The sequence below is a fragment of the Lagopus muta genome, chromosome 2, assembly GCF_023343835.1.
Source record: "Lagopus muta isolate bLagMut1 chromosome 2, bLagMut1 primary, whole genome shotgun sequence".
NCBI classification, from domain to species: domain Eukaryota; kingdom Metazoa; phylum Chordata; class Aves; order Galliformes; family Phasianidae; genus Lagopus; species Lagopus muta.
In genome coordinates this window covers 78,520,130-78,537,627 of record NC_064434.1, presented here as the reverse complement: position 1 = coordinate 78,537,627, position 17,498 = coordinate 78,520,130, and the positions used below count along the sequence as shown (strand labels likewise).

Here is a 17,498-nt window from a genome sequence, read left to right as displayed (position 1 = left end):
TGACAGGTTTCTACATGCATGCAATGACTTCTAATTTCTGATTGGTATGCCTGGTAAGGTGGCCTCAGGTGCAAAGCAATTTAGGAATCTGGGACATGACCTGTGACTTGATTTTGACAGTCATGATGCTTCCAGAGAAACTAATGGCAGCTGCAGACAGCAGTTCTTATTGGTTATTATTTTTGAAAAGAAATGGACTACTCTAAAACCATGGGCCACAGGCTTTAGAAAGCCACATTAGAAAATGGTTGGAAACACATTGTTTTCTGCATCTATAATCTGCTTCAGCTGTGTTTGTCCTCCAATTAATTCTCTTTAAATAACCTTTCCTGTTTTACTTGGCTTAGAGAAAGATTTTTGGCAAATGATGTTGAAAAGAGAAAATACAAATAAAGGTTATCCAACAAAATGTTATGACCACTCCTCAACATTTGAAATATGATCAGCATGAAGATTCATGTAATCTGGTCCCATTTTTAAATACTGATGGATTACACAACTCCAAACAATTATTTCCATCATAACAAAAATTACTCTTTGAAAATTATTTTAGTAAAGTTTTCGTAAAACTGAGATGTTTACAAAACTTGAATTATGAACATATGAACAGGTTACACTTGTTCGTAACTTGGAAAATTGCGGAATATAGAAATAGGTTTAATGTTTCTATTTCAATTAAAAGATTTCTGACTTTCTCAGGCTGTAGTTTGGCCTCATGGAAGGCTTGTTTTTTCCTCAGGTTCTTAACAGAGCATTAGATAGGCATGGTTGTTTTAAGGGAAATCTTTGTAAAGAGAAATAGATACAAGACTATCAGACTAAAATACCTGCATGGATTGGCATTTTATTGCTGTTTTTTTATATGATATCTTGTTCACTCTTATAAAGGTATGTCATGGTTTTGTGATTTTTGGTTTTAGCATGTTTTGGTTTTTTTTTTTTTGTTTTGTTTTTTGTTTTTTGTTTGTTTGCTTTTTAAAAAACTACATTGTATTCCTTTTTTTCTGAGTGATAGGACTGAGGAGAACTCCAGCTGTTGACCAGCAGTTACTTTCCTTATGTGCAGTCTTAACAGTTTCCTTAAAGGTTTCCAGGGCCCTCACAGTGAACAGCAGTTTTGTGTTTCCACACTTGTGGCAGGATGTTGTGCAAGGGCCTCCAGAAGCACTCAGGAAGGTGGATGGGCACAGCAGGTTGTCTGTGGCAGTCCTTTTTCCAAAACCAGGAGCAGGAGGCAGAACCAGAAATACTGCCACAAGGGAGAAATAATGGTGCTATGTCATAAATAAAAGATGGAACACAGGAGCAGTACATCCTGCTCCCCAGCAAACTACACGGTCAGCTTTGGGCTCCCAGACAGCCAAGTTACCTATTACACTTTTGTGCCAGGGCTGCTCCTCTTCCCACAGCTGGTCAGGGTTTCTCTGTGCTTTGCAGCACTAGGTGGAGAGGAAATAAACTGCCTCTCTAATTCCTAGAAGTAACAAAGGTTAAGTCGGTAGCAATCGGCAGCCGGCAGAGCGGACAGAGACACGCTCACAGGTACATTCGCTCTCCAGCAGCTCCGCCTGAGCACCCAAGCAGGTGCAGCGGGCTTCCCCGGCAGAACCCCTTGGTGCTCTCAGGCAGCAACGGCCCGGCCGGGTTCGCAGGGATAGGCCTCGACCGGCACAGAGAGCCGCCCGCCTCCCTACACGCTGTGCCGTGCCGGTGCTGCCGCAAGCCGCAGGGCGGGCCCGGCGCCCTCCTCCGAGGGGAAGCGGCCGTCACCCCGGAGGCCCGACCGGCTGCTGCGGAGGCCCGTCCCCCTCAATCCGGGTATCGCCGCCCCCTGGGCCGCGGCGGGAGAGCTGCGGGGAGTGATCCCGCAGCCGGGGCGCCCCGCCGGTATGTAGAGGGGCGACGGGCCCGGGGCTGGCTCTGCCGGCTTCCCCCTGTCGGGACGGGCCGCGGGGAGTGGGGGAGCGCGGGGCTTCGGTGCGGGGCAGGCGGGCAGCGGGCGGGGCGGGGCGGGCTGCGCTGCGGCCTGACGGCTGTCTGTGGCCGGGCAGGGGGAGAAACCCGGTTGCCACGAGTTTCTCGCCTTTAAAAACAATAAAATACTCAACGTAAACTGCGGGGAGCCGTGTAAGCGAAGTCGCGATGCTGTGCTGATACAAAAGTGCGCGTCCTTGTCCCCAACAACAGCCCACAGCTGTCTTGTTTTTGCTGTCACTGCACATCGCCTGTTACTGCAGAAGCTGCTGGAGTTGTGCTGTGGCTTCATGTCTGTAGCGTGCACTGATTATTCTAGCCTTAACATTTTGTGGTTTAAAAGCAAAGTGGGTGGTTTGGGTAGAGTGGGAAAACGTCTTTAACTCTGCCTGTTATTGTTGTCTCCCAGTCTTAGGACAGCACAGAAATGTCTCACTTTGAAAATAAAGGATTGATACTGGGCATAATGGCAGGGACTGCTGGAATAAGCCTGGTCCTGGTTTGGTACCACAAGACCCGAAAACCCAGTGCAGCCGTGCACATGCCTGCATTCACAGATGTAGGGAACAAGCTTCATTCTGTGGGTTTGGAACACGAAGCCCATAATGAACAAGGAGCAGTCATGGTTTTACATGGAAGACAACTACAGATACTTGAAAAACTGAACGGCTTGCTAATAAGTGTGGATGAACTGAAGAGAGAGGTGAAATTTCTGAAAGAAGCTATTCCAAAGCTGGAAGATCTGGTTCGAGATGAGCTCCAAGGGAGAGGGGATGCACAGAGAACTAGCCCATCACACAGAGCAGCAAGGAGGAGGAAAGTGGAGGCAGCATCTGGTGCAACAGAAACTACCAGCTCTGAAGAGGCGGAAAGTGAAGGAGGGTGAGTTGGTCACATTTTGTTTCTGCTGTAGTTCATATGCAGTGCAAATGGTATCATTATGTAAGTGAAGCTTTGTGTTCTAAACAGTAGTCCTTTTAAAGTTTTATGTATATTTTATATTTCTCTTTGCAGAAAAAGATCAGATTAGTTGTTTTCAAATCAGAGAAAACTCTGTGTGACCCTCTGTAAGTCTGCACTGTGGTTAGTGGTTAGTCCAACATGAAGTCCAATACAGACTGCTACACTTGTGATTGGCAACAGTCCGCTGCAGTATTGCTACACAGCTGTGCAATGAGAAGCAAAGTTCAGGATAATGGTGTGATTTGTAATCACTTCCAACAATGAGATAGTCTTGTTTAAGTCTCTGACAGAGCACATTCAGACTTTAGGAGTCTTTTTAGTTATTTCTTCCTATGAGCCTTAAAGATGAGTTGCTACAGTGTTCTGCCAAAAGGTGTTGCATGCTTTGGAAGTTATGTCTGAATGCAAGGCATGTACACATGGCAGGCTTGTTTATATATATTTGCTACTGTATATGTTTCCTGGTTGCTTAATATTAATCATGAGTGATTCAGGGTACTGACTAAGGTTCAAAGTTCCTGGTTTTGATCACAGCTCGTTTTCCAACTGCTGTTAATGAAGTCTTCTTTAGGCTTCAGTTGGGGAACATGCTGAAGGATGAGATGTACCTGGAGTTCCTCAGGAGAGAAACTGTAGTTCTATAATTTCATCTGTTGCCTAATACACCCTACAGTAGTAATGTGAGAATAGTGATGACCTTACCCCCTTGAAATTACATCTTTGTTTTGCTATTATAGGTCATAAATTTACATGCAGTTTATTCAGTGTGTATTTATAGCAGCTGTTTTCTGGTTAACATCTCCTCACTGTTTTACATACATATCATAAGCAGCATGATGCCTGTAAATTGTCCATCTTGAGTAACTTTTTTCTCTAATGATGTATAAATTAACAATAATAGTCTGAAGACAACAATGTGCTGCACATAGTAATTAATGAAATTTTGTTTTTGAAGAGTTCCTCCATCTGTATTTTCAGTTCCCATGGGCAGAATCTTTTCTTTTGTTGCATCCCAGCCCTCTTGCTTTTATTTTGATAGCATATTCTGAGAACTATCAGTTCTTTACAAATCAGTTGTTACCCTTTTTTCACTTTGAACATTCATTATTGGCAATGGTTGTCAAAGGCATTTCCTCTTCTTGTTATGTACAAACATTTCAAGTTCTGTAGTTTTTCACACTGTTTTATATTTTGGTTGGTTTGCAGAGGCCTTTATACTGAGCATAAAATACTTGGAGATGTAGATAAGTCTAAAGCACCAGTTAACAAATAATTAGGTTCACACACACAGTATAGTTGTCATTCCACACCTGACACTGAGATCATTACATCTTGTCAGGTGTGATGCATTGCTGTTTGGGAACTAACCAAGGAAACTTGTCCGTTCAGGCTCTGTGTGATGAAGAAATTGAGGGGATGATCCAACACAAGTGATTATAATGTGCAAAGAGTACTGAGTGTGTCCTTAAGAGAGGCCTTGTCTGATGAGTATTTGCATACAGTTGGAAGGAAGGATGATAATTCAAGGTTGTAGATAGCATTAGTCATTTGGGTATGTAATTTCTCAATGATGTTTTGTAATGTCTTTTGAAAAGCAGAAGATTATTTTTTTCCAACACCTTCTACTCAGTGTCATTGTTTCATGTATCTTCTTTATACTTAAGAAAATTTTATTTTCACTTTAGTAAGTTTCTTTTTCTTCTCCTTTTAAATGGAAATAGGTTAATAATCCTGGTTTGCATACAGCTGAGATGTATATAGGTTTTTCTGAGGTCATAAGTAACTTCAGTGTAGGTGATGCACATTATATGAGAGTTTTTCTATAAGTGACAATAAGACACAGACATTTTTTGAGTTAATATGCTTCATTATTTCATGTGCTTGCAAGTGTGTAAATGCCATGAGCACTGCTTTATGCTGTCCTGTGATAAGTCTGTGCATGGCAATGCATTCAGCTACTGGCTTGTGCACTAGAGAAATAGTGTTGTTCTTAGTTACAGATTAAACTTCCTTTTTTTCTCTTCTGGTTTTCTATCTAGGGTAAAGTACATGCAATGTGTTTCACAGCCCCAGCAATATTTTTATGATCTAGAAGGTAGGGTTTTGCTTGTGTTAAGCAGTTCTGGCTTTAAATGGCACATGAATAGGTTGTGCCAAATGACTACACCAGATTCAGGTTTGCAAACTTCTCCCAGGAAAGCTTTTAATGTTACTTCCCCTCCTCCCCCCCCAAAAAAACATTTGATGCTGGCATTCCCTGCTGTGACCTTCACTGCTTTGATCTATTCTGGTCTGTTCCCAGTGTCACTGTTTATGTTCAACACCTTGGAGAGAGAAGCTTTGCATTATTGCCTTTCAAAAATTATGTATTTCCTTCAGTGGAAAAATAGCACTTTTTATTTAAAAAATTGTAATTTTTTTCACATAATAAAAGCTACCCTGATTGGAAGATATGCTGAATTAGTGAGACCTTGACTGAATATTCCAGAGCTCACTGCATCTAGTCTGTTCTCCATTCTGCTTTTAACTGTTTCAGTTTCTATTCTTCACCTCAGTCTTTACCATTTGAGAAAGTGTAACAAGGGCACATTCATTTAAAAATAAATACATTGTGTCTGGGTGATCACCTTCCAACTTAGGTTGGAAGATTTCCCCTAATTCTATCCCACTTGCCATTTTAATGAGATTTCATCCCTGGTGCAGCAGTGATGAACCATTGAAACTAGTGTCACGTTTGGCACCAGTCTTCAACAAGCCTGTCACCCAGGCTTTTCAGATCACATTTGATGTCAGTCACCAGAAAGATTTACATCATAAATCCTTTTCCCTCCTATGTTTTATGTATGACTCTAAAAAAAACAAAAACATTTCCTTGGCCTGCTTCTAAGAATTACTTCCCGTATCTCTTCATTTGTTATCCCTTTCCATTTCTTCTCAGTGCAGTTTTCAGCTGACCTGACTCAGGTTTGGCAGATGTTTCCTCAAACCCAACCAGTTGATCCAATCTGTTGAACCAGCAGAGCAAGTTTACCACAGCAGTGTTTTATACCAGATAGCTCAATCACAGTTTTCTATTTCTATTTTTGTGGGCTTTTTTTTTTTTTTTTTTTTTTTTTTTTTTTTTTTTTAATGCAATACTATGTGTCTAGATTTTGTAACAGCTAAGCACAGTGTGGTGAGTCTACAGCATGGTTTCTGTTTGCTTTTTGGACTTTGAACAGTCTTCTGTGGTCTGAGTCCTGTTGGCTGACCATTGCTCCTCACATTCTTATCACTCACTGTTGTTCTCTTTTAAATAAGATCCATTGGTAATAAAGATTAAAACAGTTGGCAGTGAGTGTAGACATTTTTTTTTAAGTTCTTCCAGTTTCTCAGGTATTGGTTAATGTATTTTTCACATGTAAATATTCACTTTTCATAGAATCATCTATGTTTGAAAAGACCTTCAAGGCTGTGCAGCCATGGAATGATTCGGGTTGAAAGAAACCCTAAAGGTCATCTGGTTCCAGCTTCCCTTTCTGTGGGCAGGAACACCGGCCCCATCCAGCCTGGCCTAGAACATTTCCACAGATCAGGCATCCACAGCTTCTTTGTGCAGCCTGTTGTAGCGCCTCACCACCCTCATCATGAATGATTTCTTCTTAATGTCTGATCTAAACCTACCCTCTTTCAGTTTAAAGCCATTACTGCTTGACCTGTCACTACACTCGCTGAGAAAGAGTCTCTCTCCAACTTTCTTGTAGGCCTTCTTTAGGTAGTGGAAGACTACCAGTAAGCTGGTAGTGGAAGGAATTGGGATCTCCACAGAGCCTTCTCCAGAAGAAACAAGCCCAGCTCCATCAGCCTGTATTCGTAGGAGATGTGCTCCAGCCCTCTGATCATCTTCATGGTCTTCCTCCACTCCAGCAGCTCTGTGTCTTTATCGTGCTGAGCTCCCCATGCCTGGGCCCACTTTAAGAGGCACAATCACCTCCCTTGTCCTGCTGGTCACTTCTTATTTGATGCATCCCAAGATACACTTGGCTTTCTGAGCTGCAAGTCCACACTTTTGGCTCATGTCAAATTTCTTATCAACGAACACTATAAAGTCCTTCTCCTCGAGGCTGCTCTTAATCCAATCACATCAAACCATGTTCTGTTTATCATCTGATAAAACACTAGGTGAAAAAGCAGATGTTAGAGTAGTTACATAAAAGACTTGGAAAACAAACTATAATAACTGTTCTTCCTTTGTTTCTAAGGTTTACTTTCATCATCCCTTAAACTCTAGGAGACTTTGGACTGTGTTGAAATAAATCTTTGCTTTGCTTCTGTACACATATGCATTTATTATAGTGTATATGTGTATATAGTGTATATAGTGTATAGTCTTCATAACATGCAGCTTGCTCTTCTGATATGAGCAGATGTGTAAACCTGCTAGCTGGTTTTTGAAATCGGTTATCAAGCTCTTTTTATAACAGTTTTATATCAATAGTATCCATTATGCTCTTATTTTGGCTGGAAATAGAGCTCTCAAAATAAAACTACCTTCAGTTCAAACAGCTTACTCACTCACATTGATAGGAAAAGTCCTAGCTATTTATTTTTTAGAGGTCTATATAGCCTTCTTAATGTGTTATGGTTTTGTGCTTAAAATGTTTCAACCATGACAAGGATTGAACAGAGAGCTAGTAGGAAAATAAATGCAATCAGAAACAAAACAGAAAAAACTTGTGCCTTGTTTGCCAAAATGCTGAAATGGTATTTAATACTTAACCAAATTATCTTGCTCTTGTTTTATCCCCGTGGCTCCTGTGCAATGTAGGAGTTTGCCTGGGTTGCCTGACTGGTGAGATGGGGACTCATAACAGAGAAAGTGGTTACTTTTTAAATATAATCCTATTTAGCTCCTCCTATGTGAAACTGGAGGAACCTAATGTATGCTCAGCACTTTGCACAGTAAGGACAACTGCTTATCTCTGTGTGGTATTTATGGCTTTTGTAAATATTTCCTTGTCCTTGACTGCCTTGTGCTGAGTACTTCTGCACAGAGTATAACTAATTACCATAAGATCTTTCCCAGTTTCAGATATTCTAACCTTCAGAATGTACAGAAGATCACTGTTATCAATTTGTTTACTTGTATTGTCGCTTATACTTAGATCTTGAAAGTGTTTAAGAGGACATTGTGTTTTAAGTGATTCTTACAGCACTTCTGCTGTGGTTATTAAGCTCATCCCCATTTCAAAATAGAGAGAAATTGAGGTAAAGAGTTGAAGAGATTCAGGTCTGCAAAGTGTTCAGAGTTGCAGAGAATGTCATAGTAAACATTAGTGATTTAAAGTGTTGTGCATTTGAAGCACAAGGACACATGTTTCTAATATGTCTCTAAATTTTTTGAATGTAGGATTAGGCAGGACAATTTGAAATTATGGCTGTGCTGTTCTTTTGGAGATAAAAGTTCTGTAATAATTATAAGCTTGATTTCATGAATAAAAACATTTCAGTCTGGACAAATGGAATAAATTGCACTGAATCTTTTGCATTTTAATTTCACAATGAATTGCCAATATTTTTAGAAAATATAGTTATTATTTTCTGTGATTTTTAGTTACCTTACAGCTCATACTGATACTGAAGGAGACTCTGAGGAAGAGAAGGGCTGTAAGAAGTCACCTGATACCACTGTGCAGCCAGAAGATGAATTATTTAATCTTCTACAGGAGGTGGACAGTTTGTACAAGGGTTCAGAGGATGACAAAAAGGAGAGCTTCAAACTACTACTTGAGAAAGAAGCCAAGGTATTAGTGTTACATTGCTATTAACTTATGTTTAGCACTACCTCTGGGAACTTCCTTAATGCCAGTGTTAAAATGCACACAGGAATTTCATATTTACTTTGAAAATATATTGAAAAATAAAATATTCCAAGGTGGCACCAATATTCATGTTGGGTGGGATGAAAGTTTTGTTGTATTATATCCCATCTAGGCTCAAAAATTTAGAGATTTTGTTTGGTTTTGTATTTTTGTGTACAATAAAGAAAGATACTGTGGGCTTTTTTCCTGGGTAAATGAAACTTTTTTTGCTGGTTTTAGAATGGCCTGTGTGAGAAAGTCCTATGGAATAAGGTATTAACCAGACCAAGTGTTCTGAAGAAATCAAACTATGAGCCTGTACTCTGCTTATACCTTTATGGTAATCTTCACGTGTGCTTTTCCTTTGATGGCTTTACTGCGTGCTTGTTTAACTCTTAATAAAATTCCAAAATGTTTGCCAGGTAGCACTCCATTCAGTGTATCAATTTCATAATTAGTTCTGATTACATTTTCTTTATGTATTGGAATACCCAGGCAAGTTGATGAAATGCTACTTGCAAGTGAATTTGATGCTCATTTCAAATCTAAGGAAAGCATACATCACATAATTCAGGAATCTGTTGGATTTTATGGCGTTACATTTATATTTTTAATTTAAAAACAAAAGAACTTTAAAACTGGGTTTTGAAATAAAGCCTCTTTAGCTTGTCTGAAGTATTTCCAAAGTACTTTTCTCCTTTGGCAGTGAGAAGTTGATCTCTGGTTCTCGTGTAAATTGAAAGTAGTATAAAAGGATGTAAAATAACCAAATATTTATGCCGTGTTTGTCTTACCCACTCTAAGTGTTGTTAAAGGAAACTGTGTAAATTCCAATCTGATCTGATTCTAAGCTGTTTTCTACTTTCAGTATGAAAACTGTGTGGACTTTCTTTGGAGATTTGCACGTGCTTACGGAGATATGTTTGAGATGGCTACTGATGCTGAGGAAAAGAAAAAATATGTGTCTGACGGTAAGTAGATGAAAAATGCTCATGTCCAACTTCTTCTGAATGTAGTAAAACACGCTTTGAACCTTGTAATGTTTTCCTATCCAAACAATGTCCAATCTAATAAGTGAGAACATTTGTACTGTAATAAAAATATTTTGCACAAAACCCATCATGTTGTACAACTTCAGTCCATTCTTTCTTCTCTGGAGATATAAAAAAAGTGGTGTATAAAAAGTCTTGGTCACAATTTAAGTCTGTTGGCTATTGGTGATGCCTTAAAAATCTTCATTTTGATGAGAATCAGATGGAAGCAGAATATAAAATAATGATTTTAAAATGAAAGAATATGAAAAATATTTCAGCACAGTTTCTTAATTACACCTTTGGGAGAGAGAGAAGAAAAGCAAGCTCAAGGCTTGTTTTTCTGAGGCAAAGTAACTGCAAATCAGCAGTTTCCTTTATGATGGTACTGGGGATAAAATTGTATCTTGTTGATGTTTTTTCAAGGTTCCCATGTATGACAATTTAAGATGTTGCTTCCAGGTGTCCCTTCCCATGTATCCTGTTTGATAGCTCAGCCATAGCAATTTTCCAGTGTTCTTCACGCCTTTTTTTTCTTCATTGCTTTTAAAAGCACTTCTCTTTCTTTTGCAGTCTTGCTTTATATTGGCAAGAAGGACAGTATTTGTTTCCCTTCTTGTATTGGACCTTCTGCTCTTGACTACAATAAAGCCTACTTCTTTTCTACCTGTATCACCCTCCTTCAGTCTTTCCACTTCGTTCTTATGGCAATCTCTTTGTATCTGGGAATGCCTCTCTATCCTTTATTTCTCCATTGCCTCTCCCTTTTTGCTGCAACAAAGTAAGGTTTTGTAAGTGTATTTCAAGTTCATGTAATTCAGTCTTTTGTGACTCCTCTAATATTTTGCAGGTTGTTTATTTATTTTTTTTTTTCTGTCAAAAGGAAGGACAACACTGAAAAAGCAACTTTGGCTGCAATTTGTCATCCTTAAAGGCAGTGTCATGCCCCTGGGCTGTTATTACTCATTCTGTAGCCAACATAGGCATATCCCAAGGTCCCCGACCTTATCTTTTTGTTCCTGTGCTTTCATCATAAAGACTTGTGCTTTCTTAACTATTTAATTGTTGCTGTCCTTGGTTTAGTAGCAGTCTGGCTTCTTTATGTGGAAGTTGCTGTGAGGATTATAACACAAACTACTTTACAACAGGGATCTCTATTGTTGGATTTTTACTTTTACCAATGACTAGTTGTAGCCTCTCCTGATGGAAGATAACGGCATAGCAAAAGTCAGGGAGTGAGAAGGAATGACACAAGGATTAGGTCTTGGATAATCAGCCTCCTCTGGCTCATTCTCACGAAGGGGTGGGTGGTGGCAGCCCTTTTCATCTCTGTTTTTGGAAGTGATGCAGAAGGATTGAGACTGCAGGGGAGCTGGCAGTAGTTTTGTGTTTTTTCATTCCACTGGGTTAGAGGACTGTGTATGCTGCTCTTTGTTTTTATGAAGTTAACTCGTAATACAGAAATGTCAGTGTGGCTTAATTGGTTGCAGCTGAAACAGTGCAAAGAGGCAAGCATCTCATCTGGGTGCGTGGGTTTGATCAGGCCACTTTCTGTCATCTTTATTCAGTTAAAAGCAGAACATAATGGAAGACTTTGTACTGGAAAGGAACTTCAACTAGCTAATCCCTGTACCCAAGGAAGGAAGCAGCTCTGCTGTTTATTCTGACAGGTGTGCTTATCTAACCTACTTTCAAAGGTCTTAGAAATAACACTGCCTCCTTCAACAGTCCAATCTAGTCCATCTCTGATTCAGTTGCATCTGACTTGATAAAATGGATTAACAAAAAAATAATAAAGTTGCAATCATTTAATTGGGGTCTGAGTGCATAGATATAAGTGCAAACTGTGTAAAGCCATGATTGTCTACCTATATTTGCAAGATAATTTTGAATTTCCTTACAGCCAGGGTATTTCTGATTGCTTAGTTCTTGGTACTTGCCAAAGATGTAGAAGAGTATAACAAATCTTTTAATATATTGTATTTCTGTTACAGGAAAGGCTAAAGCTGAAAAGGCTGTCCAGTTGGATGCCATGAGTGCTGAGAGTCACCAGTGGTAAGTTTGGAAAACTAATTTTTGCATAATTAAATGTATTTATCAAATCCAATGCAAGAGACAGCTGCCTTTGGCTATAAAGAAGTATCCACATTATGGTGGAGCTGGATATAAATTTCATAAAATATTCTTTAATATTTTTCGTAGTTTTTATGGAAGTCATTTAGTATTAGTTGTAGTTACATAATTGCATTGAAATATTCCGTGCAGCACTTATGATAGCATGTGAGACAACTCACTAACCATGCTTTAATAACTGCTGTGAAACGTAGGTGGGAGTATTTGCTTCAGTCAGTATATTATTGCTCAGAAAAACTATAGTTTTCAATTTACTTCCTCTCTCAGCTCTTCTCAAAAAATGTCATTTGGCCTCAGACTTTGTCTTTACCTTTATGAAAAGTAAGCATTCTCCAAAATTTTGATCAGCTAAACTCCAATAATTAGACAATAGGAGTACTATAAAAATTTCAAATGACTTCTCAGATTTTGCTTTATTGTATAATTTTCCTCCAAGCTTGGCACTTGGCTAAATTTCATAGACCTTTCTTGTAATTAAAAGATCTTTGCAAATGTGAATGGTTCTTATCTGATCATCATTATCAGTTAAAAGATCATTCTACTGAGTTCTGGTAATGGGTCCTCACATTGCTATTTTCTTAATCAATGTCACTGAATTCCTATTTTCTTTTCTAGTATTCTTAGCTTTTCCTTTCCATTTTAGCTTCTATGTTTGTAATTAATTTTATCCTCACGTACTTAATTTGGGAATTCACATAACATTCAAGTATCTAAACCTAATCCTGTTATTTCAGGCTGTCTAAAAAGAAGTAGCCACTTGTGGAGCATGGTTTATCTGAGTTCATTTTACCCACCTGAGTTAGAGTGACAATAATTTCTCCTCAGGTTAACTACTTAGTTAGATACACATGATTTCATTTAAGTAGGTGACTCTTAGGCTTGGTATCTCACTATTTCTGAGCTTCAGAGATGGCTGTGTTATGGTTTTGTGTTGCATTGCTGTGAGCATTGCTGCATGTCTTCTTTTTTCTTCCCTTGGGTTTATAGCAACTAGTGACCAAAATACCCACTATGTAACAGCGGGGTGCTGGAAGTGGTGCACTGTGGGAATTTCAGGCTGGCTCTCACCTTCATGGAGATCTGCATTTTCTCTCTCTGGTCCCTTGTAACAAATAATGACAGCATCTGTAATGTGCAGTTTAGGATAAAGCTTTTGCTTTTGGCTGTTCTCAGCTGCCTGTTACTGCCTATCTGCTGGAGTTTGATACTGCAGCAGCAGAACTAATGGAAGAGGATCATTTGAGCATCACTGTTTAGTGCAAGATGGTATGAAGCCACTGTAGCTTGAATACCTGCTGACAATAATTTGCAGCCATCTCTGCTGTTAGGCTGACCACGGCCATGGCCACTTGCTCTGAGTAACGATGCTGTATTCCCTTCAGCTAGAGCTATGCATATAAACAACCACAAAATCTCACAAATGTATGATTGCCCATTTCTTGCCACCATCCTGAGAGATTGGCAGGATGTATAAACTCAACTTCAACTGGCAGAAACTATACTGACAAAAGCTTGTATGTTGTTGAGGGAGATGTAGGTGGTCTGTTGACTTCAGATGTGAGATCCTGTACTGGCAGGCACATCAAGCAAGGGAAGAATTGTGAGTGTAAAGAGACATGTTCCAGAGGTTAGTTGAGAAAACCTATTTGAGAGTCTTTACTTGAGTATTTTCTGTTTTGTAAACTACTGCTTTTTGTTAGAGGCAAGGGATTTTGGCATGGTTTATAGTTATCATGCTTTTTGTACACGGGTTGCAAATGGATATGAAGATTTTATTACTTGTTGAAGTGGTGCCTTTCTAGTGATATATGCAGACATTGCAAATTTAAATAGCTTAGTGTCATTTTTTTCCCCCTACTTTATCAGCTTATTTCTTCTTTTCTAAGTCTTTCTGGTTTGAAACATATACATATATATATATATGTATATTATTTTTTTTTTAAGTGTAGTGTCCATACTGGATATATGGCTCTAGCTGAAGCTCTGAATGGAGTCAACTTTCCTGCTGATATGTTCCAGAAGGACAGTTGTATTTTTTTGTCTAGCCTGCTAACTCTCAGACCGTGGTCTCTGTATATTCTCTTCTTCTGTGTCACTACTTAACCAGCAATGGATTTGTTTCATAACTGTGTTGTTTCCTCAGTAGAGTGCTTTCAGTAAGTTTCATAGATTTCATGTTGATTTCAGCCCATTTCTCTGGTTTATTGAGCCGCTGGGGGTACAAATGCTTGCATCGTCCTCTCTCAGTATACAAATTTATTTTTAAAGTTTGTTTTTTTTGTTTGTTTTGTTTTGTTTCATTAATGAAATTATTAGAAGGTAATGGATCCAGGACAAAATTCTGTGGAATACCTTTAATGACTGTGCAACTACTTACTGATGATTCTGCAACTATTTAAACAATATTTTCATGGCTAGATTATGATGAATGTCATGTGGGACAAAGTCAAAGGTTATCCTGAGGTCAAGCCATACCCCATTTGTTGCATTCCTCTAATAACACTTTATCTTGTCAGGAAAAAAATAAAATGCTTTTGTGTGATAGTCTTTATTCATAACAAACTTGTGTTAACGTTTTTTCTGTAAGTCCAAAGCATACCAAGCAGTTATCTCAGATATGTTTGCCGGCTTGTCTGTAGCCTCTGTCCTGTTCTTCTCTTTCTGAATAAGAACTGATTTTTCTTTTTCTTTTCTGCTGGGATTTTCTCCATTATTCAAGAGAACTTGATTGTCAGCCATCTCAGATCTGCTTTGGTTGGGTCTGGCTGATGCAAATTCATATAAACAGTATTTTACACGTTAATCACCATGAACAGGAAAGGAGGGCTCAGGAAATCTTTCCAGAATGAACTGGGCTCTCAAAACTGTATGCAAACAGAATTTTGCCTAAAATAATAAACAGACAAGACAGTGTGTGAACAGCAAACAGTGCAATACAATTAAGACAATAGAATCATAGAATTGGGTTGGAAGGAACCCCAGAGATCATCAAGTTCCAAACCCCTAACACAGGCAAGGCCACCAACCTCCAGATCTGGTACTAGACCAGGCTGCCCAGGGCCCCATCCAACCTGGCCTTGAACATCTCCAGGGATGGGGCATCCACAGCCTCTCTGTGCAGCCTGTTCCAACTGTTCCAACACCTCACCACTCTCTCAATAAAGAACTTCCCCCTAACATCTGATCGAAACCTTCCCTCCTTGAGCTTAAAACCATTCCCCCTTGTCCTGTGACTATCTACTTGAGTAAAAAGTTGATTCCTCTCCTTTTTATAATCCCCTTTTAAATACTGCAAGGCTGCATGAAGAAATAACGTGGAAGTGACATCAAACCTGGGCACCTGAGCCTAGGCAGGAATCCTGTGAATTGAACAGGGGCTCTATTGACTATTTTTTTCTCACTGCTAATTGTTCTGTATTTTCTTTCTCATGTTTCTTTCCCTTCAGCTATTTTATTTTGTATGTATCTTTCAAGTTGAAATTCAGTTTGTATTTAGAATTTCTCATGTATGTCTGTAATTGTGTGCTATTCTTTTACACCCATCCAATATCCCCACTTCAGCTGTGAGCTCTTTTAACTTTTAGGGCCAGTTCCTTTTTGATTTTTAATTCAGTAGAGAATATCTTGCTGGAACTGAATTAGTCCTTAAAATTACTTCCTTTCTTTCCTCTGCATCAGAAAGGATCATTTGCTGCTGTGCTCTTGAATGTAGTTTCATAATAACTTCCATAGAAATTCATATAGCCTGGCACTCTTTTTATGGTGTAGCAAGAAGTAGGACAATAGACCTCTCAGGAAGTTTGTTTTTGAAATTTAGTCCTGTTGTTTGAAAGCTCCATTTACAGCATAAAGGTGTTTTGATCACACCCTGACTGACATAACTGTTCAGAAAAGCCCTAGTGTAGGCAAAGCTATGCTGGTGAAAGCATCCCGTTTCCAGAGCAGGTTTTTCTTGCGCTGTGGAACTGCTATAAACTGTCTGGAAAACAAAATATCTCTTTTGTCTGCACCAGGAGGATTTAGTGTAATGGTTTGTCAGTTAAACCCTTGCTCGTGTATGCTTAGAGTTCTGATATCCTTCCTTACTTTTCAGACATGCTTTGGATGAAAATAGGTAATGTTGTCTAACTTCTTAGTAGGTCATCTGCATTGTTTCATGAAACTGTATCATAAGATATGTCAGAAATGAGAATATCTGGCTTGCTGATCAGAGCACTTACAAATTACTAATACTAGGTTTAAGCAAAATTTTATGGAATGTTAGCAGAACAAAAAGAGCAACATATCTTGAAACAATCAGTTTTAGTAATGAACTTTTCCAGATGCAAATAATTTTCATATCTGAATCCAGATATTTGAAAACGTGATCACTCTTAATATTGCGCTGCCAGTGAGATCAAATCGTCGCTGCTTGAGAAATAAAACTGTTTTTGTTTTAAAACTCGAATGGTAACACTGGAAAAGAAAAACTAGCTGTGAGGTGTTACTCTTTGTTTGACTACCCCAGAGAGAGACAGAGTAAATACTGTTCATGGTTTGTTGCTTCGTTCAGCTTGTACTGACTACTCAAGTTGTGAAGGAGTGTGAATGAAGAAGTCAGCATAGGCCCGTTGCAGGTCACTGAGTTTTTCCTAAGCCACTAACCTGTGAGGAGGAGCATGATGCATGCCCTGGGATAAGGGCCTTGAAGTTGTGGTGCTTAGATGAAATGTTGCAGCCAGTGCAATTGAGGTGAGCTTGAACTGTATTTACTAGAAGCTTCTTGCCCAGTCACAGGGAAAATAACACTGGCAACCAAGCAATGCTTATTAACTTTCTGTCAAGGATGGTTGTATTACTACCCCAAAAAGCTATTGCTTCACTTTATTTCCAGACTTGTGAAGACCCTGTTAATTTTTTCAAGATCATACTTGCAACTGCAAGGTTTAGCAATGTCAGTTACAAAAGCAAAAGTTAAATTTCTAGAACACAGTTTAGTTGTGGGTTCTGCAGCCTCAGAAATGCAAAGCATGGCATAGCTGTGTTCTGTTGATGAACTTCTGTGAATATCCCTTAGCAGCAACATTTTTCCTCGCTTGAATATGTTGTATGTGTTGTGGTAATTTATGAACCCAGAATTCTTAAGTGTTCTTATGTTCATGTGTTGTTTTTGTTTTGTTTTCTTTTCTTTTACCAAAGCATGGATTTGTTTCCCATGTATTTTCTAGTGTCACTTTATCCCAGCATATGCAGCATTTGATATTTTCCTGGAGCTCAGCTTCAGTGCTCTGGTAAATTTTTAATATGAAAACTATTTTTCTGCCAATTTTTGCAAGGCTTAGATGCATTCCAAGTTAAAAACAAACAAGCAGGGGGGAAAAAAAAAAACAAAAAACAACAACCAACAGTGCAACCAAAAAAATCCACAAAAAAACCAAAAACCCAACACCCAACAACTGAGAAGCTAAGCACTTCACTTAGCACCTTGGCACATTTTACTTTGGATGTTGGTGGTCTTTCACATTCGTAACTCTACTTCTGTATCTATACCTTTCCCACTAGGGTAGAGACAGCAAAC

The 17,498-nt window shown here is 39.0% G+C and overlaps 1 protein-coding gene and 1 long non-coding RNA gene across 2 annotated transcripts in view; one reads left to right on the top strand and one right to left on the bottom strand.

Moving 5' to 3' along the window:
• Positions 1 to 924: 924 nt before the first annotated feature.
• On the bottom strand, positions 925 to 1,483 carry LOC125689926 (uncharacterized). The gene is made up of 2 exons (XR_007375456.1): positions 1,370 to 1,483; positions 925 to 1,249 (listed from the first exon to the last, which is right to left on the bottom strand). It is a non-coding gene; the product is annotated as an uncharacterized LOC125689926 (long non-coding RNA).
• A 73-nt stretch (positions 1,484 to 1,556) lies between these two features.
• RMDN2 (regulator of microtubule dynamics 2) overlaps positions 1,557 to 17,498 on the top strand; it is a 43,699-nt gene continuing 27,757 nt past the window's right edge. Inside the window, exons 1-5 of the mRNA XM_048937707.1 lie at positions 1,557 to 1,887; positions 2,384 to 2,856; positions 8,531 to 8,720; positions 9,646 to 9,748; positions 11,803 to 11,863. Coding sequence (XP_048793664.1) covers positions 2,402 to 2,856; positions 8,531 to 8,720; positions 9,646 to 9,748; positions 11,803 to 11,863 — 809 coding nt within the window. The 5' untranslated portion in view covers positions 1,557 to 1,887; positions 2,384 to 2,401. The remainder of the gene's footprint in view (positions 1,888 to 2,383; positions 2,857 to 8,530; positions 8,721 to 9,645; positions 9,749 to 11,802; positions 11,864 to 17,498) is intronic.